At 38.4% G+C, this 15,592-nt stretch overlaps 2 protein-coding genes across 2 annotated transcripts; one reads left to right on the forward strand and one right to left on the reverse strand.

Moving 5' to 3' along the window:
• Window positions 1-1,667: 1,667 nt before the first annotated feature.
• On the reverse strand, window positions 1,668-4,350 carry LOC148082826 (uncharacterized). The gene is made up of 2 exons (XM_087788287.1): window positions 4,319-4,350; window positions 1,668-3,316 (listed from the first exon to the last, which is right to left on the reverse strand). The coding sequence occupies exon 2, from the start codon at window positions 3,200-3,202 to the stop codon at window positions 2,585-2,587; it is 618 nt and encodes a 205-aa protein (XP_087644413.1). The 5' UTR covers window positions 3,203-3,316; window positions 4,319-4,350; the 3' UTR covers window positions 1,668-2,584.
• A 1,897-nt stretch (window positions 4,351-6,247) lies between these two features.
• On the forward strand, window positions 6,248-15,084 carry ccnb3 (cyclin B3). Its single transcript, XM_087788288.1, has 12 exons — window positions 6,248-6,335; window positions 6,459-6,552; window positions 6,639-6,722; window positions 7,563-7,669; window positions 8,838-9,003; window positions 9,065-9,163; window positions 9,619-9,711; window positions 9,789-9,926; window positions 9,989-10,144; window positions 14,031-14,180; window positions 14,515-14,645; window positions 14,715-15,084. The coding sequence occupies exons 2-12, from the start codon at window positions 6,475-6,477 to the stop codon at window positions 14,782-14,784; spliced, it is 1,272 nt and encodes a 423-aa protein (XP_087644414.1). The 5' UTR covers window positions 6,248-6,335; window positions 6,459-6,474; the 3' UTR covers window positions 14,785-15,084.
• Window positions 15,085-15,592: the final 508 nt, after the last annotated feature.

Consider the following 15,592-nt stretch of genomic DNA (forward strand, 5'->3'; position numbering starts at 1 on the left):
AACCTCCCTGAGCAAGACAAACACGCTTTCCTGCGGCGCTAAGTTCCACCGTGTCCAGAACAACGAACCCCTGCTGGAGTCGCTCTGTGTGTCATCACACATCTTCCAAATTTCCATCTCCTCGCTTCTCCTCCGACAGCCAACCACCACCTAACAACAAAGGAATTTCTCCAGATGTGTCCGTGGATGTATGTGTGTCACGTCGCAGCTGCCCAGTCCTGCAACTTATCTCCGTGCACGCGTGTCCTGGTGTGTGTGAGCGTGTCAGTCAGCTGGTGTCCCAGGGTGAGAAGGAACACAATGGTGATCAGTGGGGGGAGTGAAAAGTTCACTTTCGGCATTCCATGACATATTGCGCCTCAGTGCCTGGGGACCCGCGCACTCTGCAGCCAAGTCACTGAGCATCCATTTGCTTAGATTTAAAGGGATAGTTCACCCAAAATTCCAATTGACTTCCAGGAATAAAAACACTTAAACCCTTGAAACTTATATATTGATGTTCCCCCCACAATAACGTATCTATATTCAACAGCACTGTTTCCATCTCATTTTTTTCAACAACAAAAAAAATGATAATGCATTTATTTTTTGGGTTTTTAAATTATATTACATTTTTACCATAGCTTTTTGTTTTGGTTGATATTTCAATGTGTGTAAAATAAAATTACTACAATTGTTTTATTTACCGGTAACATGTGAATGTTCAGGGCGTTTATTTTTGTGTTGTAATTAAGCTTCCGGCCACTAGATGGCAGCCACAACAAAAGGAATTACAAAATCCCACGAGATCCCAGCGATAACTAAGGACGAGAGGATACGGTTGACACCAGATCTTTAGACACGTTTTTGTTTTAAAACAAACGAAATCAATTATGACTTTGTCCAGAGTAATGTGGTCTTTAGATTCTACAACACCAGAGTCAAGTACTTGGACAATACTACCAATATATGTTTGTACCTACAGTATCACAATATATCGTATCGTCTCTCCTTCATCATGATATATATCAGATCATCAGATTCTTTAATACAAACACCTAGTAAACAGAATAAATAAATATGTATAATATTTATTTGAAAAGCCCCTTTCTAGACCACGGTCAGAAATTTCCACAATAAACGCTGGTAGTGAAAATGAATTTCAGACACTACGACGGCGCCAGGTGTAACAAAGGTTGGGGACCCAAATAATTTAAGTAACATAAAAGTAAGATGATATTTCTATTCATGCAGCCGGTACAAGACAGTGAGTCAGATAAAGTCAAAGAGAGGATTTCAATTGTGGTTTTGTGTGGATTTTTTTTTCAACATCTTAAGACGACTTTAAAAAAAACAGTTGACTTTCATGATATGTTGATAATTTTGTCAAGGGGAAGAGGGCAAAGATTTCCTGAAATGAAAGTGTTATTCCTGATAAAAAAAACAAATAACACTTGATCTTGTTCCCTGTTGCCTCCATCTGTGTCGAAGGAAGAAGAGGGTCTTTGTGTGTGTTTGTGTAACCGTGTCAACCAACATGAAAAGTGTGTGCGTAGCAGTGCGTGTGTGTGAGTGAGTGTGTGTGTCGGAATATGTGAACAAGAAACTGATGACAATCAAAGAACAGTAAAGCTCTTTCTTCAAAAGTGCAAGTTTCACTGAAGCTTTTATTTCATGCCTTGGCAGTGCTTGAATGATCTTATCATCAATTTTCAACTAAATTACTAGCTACTTAAGAAAAATATAGTAAACTATAACAAAAAATTCAACTTAGTTTGTAAATTTCAATAACATAATACACTATAGGGTGGCACATTTTATACACACTGACGCAAATTGTAAGTAAAATGTGCACCTTAGCATGGACATTTATTTTACAAAAACAAATAATCTATTAAAATTTCGTCGATCAGCCACAATAAAATAAACTCTAGATGTACCCCGCGACAGACTGGCGTCCTGCCCAGGGTGTCCCCACCCTGTCGCCCAAAGAAACTGAGATAGGCTCGCGACCCCCATAAGGGAACAAGCGTCACAGAAAATGAATTGATGAGATATGCCGACACCTACTGGACATACATGAGTGTTACAGTGTTGTTCCCCTCTGACCATGGGCAATTTAAATGTACTTGAGGCCCTCACTATATAGAGACTGTTGTAAAAAAAGGGCCGTCGAGAAAAAAAAGTCAAAATATGATGGGGAAAATTGAAAAATGAAAGCGAGTAGGAAAATAAAATAAGAAAGAAAAAAATAAATAAACCTAAATATGCCAATGAAATATTTATGAATCTTTCGTTAAAAAAAGTTACTGATGTGAAAAAAAATCTTAATATAATCTCAATATTCAGTTAAAATATTTCGAGGGAAGAAATATTTACAAATAGACTAAGGAAAATCCTAATAAAGATATTAAGAGAGTTGTATTTAGAGTTAACACAACATACAATACAACACAAAATTGTCTGCTGTTGAAAAACTGTTGACTTGATCTTTTTTAAGCTGATTAGGGCCACATAGACACAGTAAACGGAGAGCACTTTTTAGAAGATTAATTACAAGGTTATTATCAAAGTGAATACCCGTCAACCTTTTGATCACTTAAACTCATTTTTTCCCTTCAAGCATCCACCTCAGGATGCTGCCGGACAGAGACTCGGCGAAAGCGTCGATCAGAGCTCCATCAGTTTCCTCTGGACGCTCCGCTGTGCTCAGTGAGTGCATCAGCTGCTGCAGTAGCACCCCCTGCTGGCCATCACTGCCGGCCCTTAAGTTCTCCGGATCCTTTGGGGTCGAGGGAGGAGGTGAAGGCACGAATTCCTTCGCAAGGCCTCCCTTTAACTTCCTCGCGAAACTATTTCTGCTCCTCTCCAGCTGCTGGAGTAAAGGGGTGCACGGAGGGGCGTCAGGGTAGTCGGGCGATGTCGGAGGGTGTGACTTGAGCTGAGTCTTGTCAGCATCTGTACACTCAGTTTCTCCTTCACCGTGACCTCTTGACATTTGGGAGGCTTCAGTTATGGAGGGGGAAAACAACTCTTCTGCAGAAAGCTGGTTCAGTCTGGACTTCTGATGGTTCACTCCAGCCTCCATCATCTCCATGTCTCCTGCAAACCCTTGAATTATACTGTCAGTCAAAGTTTGGGCAAAAGTCTCCACAGCTTTTATATTTAGCTTGTTGTCTCGCCAGTTTACGTCCGAGGTGGAATCTGGCTTCCATGCTTCCATGAGACAGTTTGATAAAGGGTCAAATGCAAAAAGAGGATCTATATTTTGAGCGCTTTTTTCTCACCACAAGATTTTAGCCAGTAGAGATTCAGACAGATTGAATTTCTTCCAGACCTGTAATTACAGAATATAAGTTGTTTTTTGGTAAACATGGTCACCACTATGAAGGATAAATGGCATGGTTATAAACAAACAAATTTGTATACATGTAACTGAATGTATAAATAGAATTTTTTTTAAATAAATCAGATGGACGTAGAAAAACGGAAATTAATATAAAGTGATTCAATTATATATAATGAAATATATAGATAATTAAATGTTGAAATACATAAATAATTAAATGTAAAAATCGGTAAAAGAAATGTATACATAATTAAATGTATATACAGAAATAGCACTTTTTTTGACAAAAATAAAATCAGAAGTTATGTATTTATTTTGACAGTGTCATATTTTTTCCACACATTTTCTTTTCCATACATTCAGTTATGTCTTCATTTATTTATAATGATGTAATTTTTCGTCTTTCATACATTAGAACAGTTATAAACAAGCAGTGTAATTAAATATTACATTTCAGTACTGATGGGTAGTGATGTGCTGATGAAGCTTCATGAAGCAGTGTCATGTTGCTTAGAGGTCAGTAGGTCACCATCAGTTTAAAAATGATAGGATGTTTCATTAGATCAAAGGAGAAATAGTGCAGAGATACCCATCTAGTGGGCTCTGAAAATAAAGACACTGCTTCACGAAGCTTCATCAGACCATCACTACATTATCACATGCTACAACATGTGATAATGATGAGTTGCCAGGAAGGACATATATTGTTACTTCTTTTTTGTAAATCATTTAATATATATAACTTTTATATTTATTTGAACTTTTAGGATCACATCTAAAAGTGTTACTGCAATTTTAATCCACCTTAAAATCTTTGTTCTAATAATTGAACAACTACATTGTGTTCATGTCAGGATGAATCTAATGAGATCACCATCTTGTATAGGATTGTGTTCATTTCGGGGACAAAACAAACAGTAAATGACATGTTACTTGAATAATAAGGTAAGTAATAAAGTATAGCAATAGTCAGTTGGATCAACAACTTACACACGACGAAGACCTTAAGTTGCTCCGTGGTGAATCGGCTGTGAATAAATATACGGAAATACAGTTGCATGTTTCTAACTTCCTGTGTCAGTGAGACGGAGAAAGGGACAGGAAGTGCTTCAGTGTGAATTTGTACAGGTATTAGAAAAATATGAGGGAGGAAGAACTTGTTAATACATGCATATTTTCACGATAAGAAACTAGAAATCTGACTGGAGTTTAGAGACAACAACTTAAAATGATTTTATCTTTATAGCTTCCTATAAAAGAACAGCTCACATCTGTTTCTCGTCTATGATTCTGAGGGCTGGATGGGGAGATGAAATAAAAGAAGCATATTGAGATGATATCTCTCTAAAGACTTCATTAGAGTGCACGTTGCGCTACGTGAACTGCCTGCTCAGAATGATGTGGACTGGATGTTATGAATCCATCAAACCGCACAGTGTCGTGTGGCCCTGGTGACGGCCCCGAGGACATGGAATAATTGGATTTTTTTTGTAATAGAAGAGAAACATGTTTCAGGATGTTCTCTCCTTAAACTGGTCTCAGCTGGATTTTCACGACGCCAATGTGATTAGCTGAATGTGAAACCTTTTCAATCTCATTTGGTAAATGTATTAATGTGACCTACTTTCATCCACTCAGAACAGAAGAACTTTGAAAGTTCTTCTGTCAGTTAGTTGCCTTCAGGCAAAAAATGAAGGTAACCCACAGCAGTATAAAATCTGCTTTTAGTATTGAAAATAAATATTGTTTGGTTTAACAAGTGTGAAAACCAAAACTCTCCTGATTCACTCCCAGGTTTCAAAAGTTGAAGTCTTCCTCTCCAAGATGGCGTAAGTCCCTCATCATGACAGAGTTATTACTTTATAAAGTTCTCCCCAATCCGAAATCTCTGCAAACCAGGGGTTACGAGAGCAGAGTCCATTATGACGTAATAATAACTTCACTCCTCCTCCAGCCAGCCGGACTCGCTTTGTTTATACAATGAGTCCCTAGGAGGTGGAGACTTCCAGGATTTATGGCGCTTGACCAATCACAGTAGAGTGGGAGTGCTTGTGGTAAATAAGATTTTATCTCCGGAAAAAAACTATATATAAAAGGGTTTTTATCGGGTTGGACTTAAAATCATTTTCTAATGTCAATATTTTTTGATCAAAGGAAACATATTTTGGATTAATTTAAGAGACACCGAAATCAATACATTACTTGCACTTTATTTACTTGCCACATTTAACCATTATCACAGAATATATGGAGAGAAGTTACGTCAAAATGTTACATACTACTGCTTTTGAGTACATTACTATATATATATACAGTATATATATATATATGTGATGCCTTTTGATATATATATGTATATATATATATATATATATATATATATATATATTTATATTCCCATTTTTGTGTATATATTCATTTGACACAGATCGTAAGAAGGTACATTGTATTGTCGTGTGTGTTTTTGGTCGACAGTACTAATGTTTTAGTTTGAAATGAGCACGTTGGGCAGAATGTTTTTGTTTAGGGGCGTCATCCTAGTTGAACCATTAGAGTATTTTCTGTTGGTTTTAAAAAAACGCCGACGAAACACTGGTAATGAACACACTTGGTGGGCGGGTAATCCTTTGTTCTCACGCTCTCAATAATCTATATAATTGTATTTCCACTCGGGTACATACTAAAACGAATACAAATGAAAGCATGTTTTTTTTAATTAGCGGAATAAAGTAAATCGTTTTAATACCTTTGCTTTTATTTTTAACTTGTATATGCTGGTGAGCAAATCAAACGAGTCCGGCATCCTACGCTGCTTTCTGATTGGCTCGTGTGACTCCAAATCGGACCAATGAGAGGAAGCGTGAACGATTTGAAGCCTGAGAGTGAAACACTTGCAGCGTCTGTCGTTTGTCTGTCGACGCGAACCTAATATTCCTCACAGTCCGTGGAAATATCGTGTTTTGAAGAGAAGCAAGAACACACCAGGACGGGACGCGTACAACATAAGGTGAGCGTTTCTCACGTATCTCACGTGTACATGCAGAGACCACCGGGAAGATGCACAGAAGCGCATGGTTGTGACTCAGAAATGCATTTTAACTTAATATAAACCAACCGATTGTTTCCGCAGGTTTGCTTTTAAAGTCATGCCTTTTCCGAGGGGAAGGAAGGCTGTTGCAGCCAATGGGAGCAAAATCCCCAGATTGAACCCCGGCGATGTTGTGGTAAACTGCGACTGCTCTCGACTTTCATTCATTTTAAAGATGCTTTGTGCGTGACTCTAAATCCAAGAGTGTTGTTTGTGTTGCAGGAGGAGAGTTCTCAAGTGAAGAGATCGACGTCTCCTTCCAAAGGTGCTCCTAAAAAAAGGACCGCCTTTATAGACATCACTAATGTAAGATGGGAACATTTTTGCTTAGATGCTGTCTATTCATTTTATTTAGTTTACAATGCTTATTACTCGTTTATGGTCTAAAGTGAATGTTTCTTATTTTTCAAAAGGGGCATATTTAAGAAAGAAAAAAAAGTTCACCAAGAATATTAATATAAGCTTTCTATTGTTTTGAAAATCGAATTAAAAATGGATTTGCTTTAACTGTGAGACTGGGGGATACATTTCAAGATGCATGCTGAGTTGGTGTCTGGAAGGTGTGATAACAACCTGTGCCATGGTAGTATGTTGTGCTGAGCTCATTGTCTCTCTGATGGCTTAGTGTGTGAGGAACTTCAGGGGGCACATGCAAAGGGAGCAAAAATTGAACCAAGTAGAAAGGGTTCTCAGAGACTGTATAAAATTAAACCGATGGTTTGCTATTGTCTTGTCTTTCACTGCTTTAGGGAAAGACATGTGTAAAGGAAATGCAACTTTTATATTTAATCTATTACATATATCAGCTCTGATTTATTTATTTTCCCCCATGTTTTTAGTAACACAAATGTCGTAACTATTAAGACTAACAGTATGGTTTTTGTATGACTTTTAAAACTAAGAAATCTAAATATTTGAAATGGGTATGTCTGAATTGATTTGAATGCATTTTTGTAAAATTATTTTAAAGAAACTTGTGTCATATGTTTGTAGATTTCACACTCATCGGTATCTATAACTACATAAAAAAAGTAAATTATTTACTTGTATATCTAGTGTTCTCAACATGTTGTAAGCCATAAAGTCTTATGCGTTTGGTTTATAATTTATTAGTTAGTTCTATACTCATTATGTTTTTATTTACAGGCTCACAAAGTACAGTTCAGCATTCCAGGCAAGAAGAAGGTCACTGTGAAGAAGCAGTTGAAGAAGACCAACTCTGTGACGACTAAGAATCAGGAAAATCTCAAGAGGTAACATAACACTTTCTCTTAGGAATGCAAAGAAAATCAAGAATTAATCAGTTTCAATACACATTTTTTTATTTTTGAATTGGGGCTGTAGCAATGGAAAAATCTCACAATATGTTTTTACACAATATTTTCAGCTGTCACTATAATTTTTATTGGGTTCCCAGGATTATTCAGCTTACGATGTACGATATTTTTCCTTACACTATTTTTAGAGACACCAAATTTTAGCGACTTTTGTGATTGTTGTACACTAGCTTGAATTAATACAATTGTAAACATGTCAATCCATTTAGTGGCTGAAGTAATTGCATGTTATTGTAAATAATAATAATTAAAAAAGAAAAAAAAATCGAATTATTTCATACAAATGAACCAAACAGGATCTCTGGTAAACGTACAATATGATTTGATAGAAAATAAATGTATATAATAAGTGTATATGGTATACATTATAACATTTGGGGAAACAATCAATACAGTCCTATTGAATATTGATATAAGGAGATCTCCAGAGGGATTAATAAAGTCCATCTATCTATAGTATGGGGGGAAAAAACCCCAATCCATACACCTATCATTTTTGGTGTATGGATATTATCATTTTCTCTCTCACCTCTAGTTTACATAGCGATGAAATGCTGCCATACTTCCCTATTGCCCGTCTAGTCCAGAGCGAATTAAAATTGGCACAATTGTGTAATAAAAAGAACCGTAGCTGTAATAAATGCTCAATTTGCTACAGTGGTGGAGAAAATTAGCTTTTTCTTTTTCCAACTAGAACTATTGAATCGTACAATTCATGGAAATGTAGGGTAGATAATTAAAACAATTCTTTAAAAAAGAAAAAAATTATGATTTTAACACTTGGATATTGTCAACAACTTGAAATGGTGTCTCTGAGTGGTAGCTCTGTCACTATCCGTGAACAGAGCTGCAGGCAAATCATGGAGATCAGCCCGACAGCCTTTTTGCTTAGACGGTCATTCAAACTACTGACATATTGCAAAGTAAGGGTAGCTGGATGTGGTTTTAAGGTCATCAAAGTAACGTTTGTGTGACAGTAAATTAAAAAGTGTCATCAAAAGTTAGTCTTCTGGATAATGTTAACGCATTTAAAAAAAAAAATCATTTTCAACTCATGTGGTTACAGAGTTGCTCTTTTTCACAGTTCATCTTCTGTAAGCTCAGAGGAATCACAAGAGCCGGAAACTGTTGAACAATCAACCAACTGCCAAGAAAAGCCGCTCAGGGATGAGGCTGCTGTAGAAGAAGAACTCTTGGTTCCTTCCTCGACCGCTGCTCGTGAGGTGCCCGACCACCTGAAGAAACAAGAGGCGAGTTATTTACTCATCCATGAGACTTATCAGGCGACTAATGTTTCCTCTGTTCCTGTAGATCCCTGCAGAGTTTGACATCGACTCCGACAACATAGAAGACTGTTTCCTCTGTCCGGAGTACGCAAAGGAAATATTTGACTATCTCAAAGAAAGAGAAGTGAGCTGAGCCAAGACACAACTGCACCCTTTATTTTGGAAATGTCCTATTCTGTTAACTAGGTTTTCGTATTGGCAAGAATCTGGCGACGCGATACACATCAGCATACAATCTATAGCAATACTTTATGAACACAGATATTTTTGTGGTATTAGTTCTTGTCTCTTTACAGTAGTGATGGTCTGAAGCTTCATGAAGCAGTGTCATGTTGTAATAGTAATAGTTGGAAATAGTGCAGAGACTGCCATCTAGTGGACTCTGAAAATAAAGACTGAGGTCGACTGAATCCTCTCGTCCTGGATTTTGAGAGGTTTTATTGCTCCTTCAGCTGGCGAAGATGTAATGACCGCCGTCGAGCGGCAATCATTTGGATACACTTGAAAGAATATCACCAGAAGAGAGAATTGTAATGCATCGTATGATATTGTCTCACACCTCTACCTCTACGTCCACAGGAGAAGTTCGTCCTCTGTGACTACATGCACAAGCAGCCGACCTTGAACCCTGAGATGAGGGCGATTCTTATCGACTGGCTCGTGGAAGTTCAGGTGAAACTTGTAGTTTTTTTATTTCTCATGTGTTTGGATTAGTCATTTGTGTTAATGCGTTGTGTTTACATGTTCAGGAGAACTTTGAGCTGTACCACGAGACCCTCTACCTGGCTGTCAAACTGACCGACCACTTCCTGTCCAAGTCCCCCATCCACCGGGAGATGCTGCAGCTGGTGGGCTCCACCACGATGCTCATCGCCTCCAAGTTCGAGGTCAGGTTTTGTGACTTGGACACCATAATGAGGTGGATGTTGACTGATTCTGTTTCTTTCAGGAGCGTAACCCTCCCTGTCTGGACGACTTTCTGTACATCTGTGACGACGCCTATAAGAGGGAGGAGATCATCGCCATGGAGGCAAACATCCTGCAGACACTGACCTTTGACATCAACATCCCCATCTCCTACTCCTTCCTAAGGCGCTATGCTAAGGTTTGTGTCAAACCGGAATGCTGCTTGTTATGATAATGGTTGTTCCTTATTTTTTTTATATCGGATACATTTCTTGCTCAATGGTAATTAAGTGTTTTTTCTGTTATAATGCATAGTATTTCGATAACTATTATTCACATGGTTATTTCTAATCGGCTGGAGCTAATAAAGCATCAAAGTCCCAATGACTATTAACCATTTAAATTGATTATCTACAGCTGCAAAAAATAATTGTTTTCTTTCATATTTTCTGTTAAGTACAGTCTGTGAGTGTCAAGTTCAATTCAATTTTATTTAAAGTGTCTCATCATAACAAAGTTATCTCGAGACACTTTACAGTTGAAGTAAGACTACAGTGGAGAAAGAAAAACATCCCAGCAATTCAACAATTAGCAATTAGCAAAACACTGTGCAGTGAGCTGTGGTGAGGAAAAACGTCCTTTTAGAAGGCAGAAACCTCGAGCAGAACCTGACTCATTGTTGACGGCCTCCTGCTATGACCGGCTGGGAGGAAGGATGGGGGGGTCTTGGGATCCGATGACGTGGTGGAGATCCTGGATCAGCAGCAGCTCTGGAGGTGGAGCCCTGGGGCTCCGGGAGAGAAATAAAAAGTGTTGGTTTTAACTGCACAGTTGATTAATGTAATGCAGAAAAGAAGGATATACAGAGCTCGGTATCTAAAACTCCTCCAGCATTCTAAGCCTATAGCAGCTAAGATAAACAGAAAGGCTAATTATAGGCTTTATCGAAAAGTAAGGTTTTAAGATTGTTTTTAAACATAGAGAGGGTGTCTGCCCTCTGACCTGAAGCCGGTAGTTGGCTCCATAGCAGAGGGGCTTGAAAACTGAAGGCCCTGGCTCCAAATCTACATTTAGATTTTTATTTGTGGTATAACTAATAGACCTGAGTTGAAGGATCGTGAGGTCCTAGAGGGTTGATAAGTTTGGATAAGATATTTATTATATGTTGGTGCTAGACCATGTAAGGCTTTATAGGTTAAGAGAAGGATTTTAATTATTGTATTCTAAATTCTACAGGAAGCCAATTTTAAGAAGATGGCACAGGGGAAATGTGTTCGCGCCTCTTAGTCAGGACACGAGCTGCAGAGTACTGAATGAGCTGAAGAGTTCTGAGAGACTTTTTAGAACATCCTGACAGAAGAGTTACAATAAAAAAAATTAAAAAAAATAGTCCAGCCTGGATGTAATGATAAGGCATGGATGAGTTTCTCAGCAGCATCTAGGAAGGAAGGAAGTGCCTGATTTTTGAAATGTTACGAAGTTGGAACTAAGCAGTCCGTGAGATTTGTTTTATTTGTGAGTTAAATGATAAGTCCTCGTCAAAGACGACACCCAGATTATTTACAGTGGTGCTAGTAGCAGGAGAAAGTCCATTATGTAAAACTAGATCATTAGTTAATGATTGTCTGAGATGTTGCGGACCAACTAGTAGAACCTATCCGACAGGTAAGATTTAAACCATTTAAGAGCAGTTCCACGTATGCCTATATGGTTTTCTAGCCTCTGTACAAGGATTTGGTGGTCAACAGTGTCAAATGCAGCACTGAGATCTAGAAAACAAGAACTGAAACATGGCCCTGATCAGAAGCCATCAGTAGGTCGTTACTAACTTTTACCAGGGCGGTCTCTGTGCTGTGGTGTTCCCTAAACCAGACTGAAACACCTGAAATTGATCATTGTCCTGGAGATAATCACAGAGCTGACTTGTTACCTCTTTCTCCAGAATTTTTAAAATGAAGACAAGATTAGAGATAGGCCTATAGTAAGTGAGGACCTCTGGATCAAAAGTGTTTTTTTTAAGCAGAGGTTTAATTACTGCAACTTTAAAAATCTGAGGCACATAGCCTGATGTTATTGACAAGTTAATAATATGTATGAAAGTGCTAAGTAAGGGTAACAGTTTTTTAAGTAGCCATGTGGGAATAGGATCCAGAAGACATGTTGTGGACTTTGAGGAGGAAACAACCAAGGACAGTTGCAGAGGACTCAGTAAAAAAGGAGTCAAAATGTATATCAGTTATAGTGTCTGTGTCCGGTGAGGCTGCACCGATTGTATTAGAAGAATCTAGTAGGTCTTGAATCTTTCCACTAATAGTTACGATTTTTTTCACTTAAAAAGTTCATGAAGTCACTGCTACTGAGATGAGCAGTGATGGAGTGATGGCTCTGTGTCAGCCTGGCTACAGTGCTGAATAAGAACTTGGGGTTATTCTTATTTGCTTCTATAAGTGATGAGTAATAGCTGGCTCTGGCTTTCCGAAGAGATGCCTTGTATATTTTTTAACTTATCTTGCCAGTCCAGGTAGAATTAATTATTTTTTGATGAACGCCATTTTTTCTCTGATGGTCTAGAATCCTGTTTTAATTTACGTGTTTCCTGAGTATACCAGGGAGCACGACTAGTTCTGTTAACAGTCTTTTGAGTTAGTGGCGCAATTAAGTCAACCATGTTATGCAACGAGTCTGTAAAACTGCCCACAAAGTTATCAATGTCAGGGTGACTATGGGTAGAGTTTCTTGACACACTGAGGTTAGGCATTTTACTGAGCACTGAGGGAACTGTTTCTAGAAATTTGGTTATGGCACTTTCAGAAAGACATCTTTTGAGAGTGCTCCTGCACTGTAGACTTGGGTCATTTAAGATGAAATCAAAGAACTGAATTCTGAGGAGAGACAATAACATTTTTAATGTCAAGTCCGTAAGCTAGGACAAGATCTAATGTGTGCTTAAAACAGTGAGTCGTTCATGTACATACTGAGAGAAACCAAATGACTCCAGGATAGAGTGAAACCTGTTAGCTAAGCTATCATAGACCATATCCACCTGGATGTTAAAGTCACCAACAATAATCACTTTATCTGATTTAAGCACCAGGCTGGTCAGGAACTCCAGGAACTCAGACAAGAATTCAGAATAAGGTCCAGGGAGACGATAGACTCCAACAAAGAGAAGTGACTGACCTGATCTCAAGATTGTATTAGATATGCCAAGTATAATGCTTTCAAAAGAGTTGAAATCACATTGTGGTCTAGTAAAGGTTGACAGACATGAGTTGATGATGGCTGCGACTCCACCTCCTCGACCAGATCGTTGAGGGGCGTTAAAGTTAGTGTGGCTGGGTGGTGTTGATTAAAGATACGTAATCATCTATAGACAGCCAGGTTTTGGTTAAGCAGAATAAGTCAATGGTTTTATGTGATATTAGTTCATTAATTAGTGCAGCGTTTGAGGATGGGGATCGGATATTCAACAATCCACACTTAATTCTCCTGTCCTGTACAATAGTGACAGTTTCCGGGTCTTGTGATTCCTCTGAGCTTACAGAAGATGAACTGTAAAAAAGAACAACTCTGTGACCAACAAGCTGCTTTACAGCAGCGGGTCAGAGACTGTGTTTTCATATGAAGTACTGAGACTTTTCTTTCTAAGTTACCAAATAAAAAATGGCACAACAAGAGCCTTTTATCTCGTAAATAATTGACACGCAGAAAATTGTGAATGCCAAAGAAAATACTTTCTCGAAATTGTGTTTCAATTTCGCAACAGACAATAGTTTCATAAGAACAAGAACAAACGCTAATAAAAGAACAAAGTGCAAGGGAATGACAAAGTGCAAATATAAAGAACATGGATCAAAGGAAATAACACAAAGACCTACAAGTTAAAATTTCAGTTGAACACAATTTAAACCACACGTACAAATTATATTAAGAAAAACGATACACATTTTAAAGAATGATTGTGTGTAACTTAAACTGTATCTAACACAAACCAACGTTTGTTTTATACCCAACATGCTGAGGCAGCAAAGGCCCAAACTACAAGAAATGGTTATTCTTTAACTCCCTGTGTGTTGTGTCGACAGTGTGTCAACGCTGGCATGGACACTCTCACTCTTGCCCGCTTCTACTGTGAGATGAGCCTCATGGAGATGGATCTGGTCACTGAAAGAGGCTCACTGTTGGCGTCAGCCTGCCTGCTGATGGCCATCGTTGCCAAAGACCTGGGAGAATGGGTATGTTGACTTTGACCTATTCCACTGCTGCAGTCTCCCCGCAACAAGTTTTGAATCCAAATGTATTTACAAGTGAGAAAGCCATGATGTGAGTTCATTTTATGCTCAGAACTGAGGAAGAACAATGTTTGAGATACTTTTTACTAGATCCCTCGACAGCAGGGGGCGCTGTTGACGAGATGCCCAGAGTAGAACTATAAGTTGTTCTGAAGACGAGTTTGACCGGGGAGGATGATGAAGATAGGATAGTAGAGAAGAGGAAGGCATCAGTAAGAATGAAGAAAGGAAAATGACTATTAAAATATTAATCCTTTTCTAATCTCCTGTATTTCAGTCGCCCATCCTGCAGTTTCACACCAGTTATAAACCAACAGATTTAGTTCCTGTTGTCAGGAAACTCCACAAGATGTTGTCGGCACCCCCTGATTCCAAACTAAAGGCCATCCGGAGCAAATACTCTCACAAGTAGGTGTATATCTTTCCTTGTTTTAAAATCATTAACCTTTGCGTAACGTCTGTATTTTTGCTTTTCAGGGTGTTTTTTGAGGTGGCATCGATGCCACTGGTGGACCTCGACGTTTTGGAGAATTTGTTATCACAGTGAAACGTTGTCCCACTGAAAGGCTTGTAAATACTCTGTTAATATACATTTAATATTTATACATGTTTTGTCTGTCCGTTTTAAATAATTGTGGAAGGTAATTGGGTCAATGAGTTAAAATACTTTCAATGTTTTTTAGCCCTGTGAAAGTTTTCCAAGAAAAAATAGAAATAATGGTGCAGATTTGCATTTTTTGCCACATGTTTAAACTGCAAAAATTATTTTTGTATGAGACAACTGATTTGTGCTGTGATATTTTAACGGGCTGTTACGCGTTCTCATGAATAAAGATGTTGTCTTTTATCAAGTTGTGTACTTTTCCTTCTATGTGATGGCGCTTTTGAGTCGCTAGAGGTCGGTATTGAACTTGTATTATGTGAATCTATCTGAGAATAATATAAGACGGCGTCACTTGTTTTGTAGATCAGTTTTTAGAACGATTGGTTTAAAAAAATTAAGTTTTTAAGATTCATTTATAAATCTGATATGTGATGGTTAAAAAGGGTGAAGTTGTTGACAATGAAATATTACGAAAATAATCGGTTGAAAACTTTTTTTCCCCCAAGATGTTTTTTTTTTCCATCGTCATCCGACTTATCCGTTGCCGTGGCAGCAGCTTCAGCAGGGAGCGCCAAACACCCTTCTCCCAAACAACATCTGCCAGCTCTGACTGAGGGACCCCCAAGACGCTCCCATGCCAGTGAAGAGATATCTCTCCACATTGTCCGGGGTCGACCCCTTGGTCTCCTCCCAGCTGGATGCTCTCCACGCGGAGAAGCAGTGGCTCTACTCAGAGTCTTTCGCGAGTGAC

Source organism: Callionymus lyra, chromosome 4, assembly GCF_982586985.1.
Source record: "Callionymus lyra chromosome 4, fCalLyr1.hap1.1, whole genome shotgun sequence".
Classification (NCBI taxonomy): Eukaryota; Metazoa; Chordata; class Actinopteri; order Syngnathiformes; family Callionymidae; genus Callionymus; species Callionymus lyra.

Coding starts and splice junctions, on each gene's coding strand:
- LOC148082826 (XM_087788287.1), bottom strand. CDS start 3,202: ATGGAAGCATGGAAGCCAGATTCCACCTCGGACGTAAACTGGCGAGAC.
- ccnb3 (XM_087788288.1), top strand. CDS start 6,475: ATGCCTTTTCCGAGGGGAAGGAAGGCTGTTGCAGCCAATGGGAGCAAA. Junction 9,712..9,788: donor ACTGGCTCGTGGAAGTTCAG/GTGAAACTTGTA, acceptor TTACATGTTCAG/GAGAACTTTGAGCTGTACCA. Junction 14,646..14,714: donor CGGAGCAAATACTCTCACAA/GTAGGTGTATAT, acceptor TTTGCTTTTCAG/GGTGTTTTTTGAGGTGGCAT.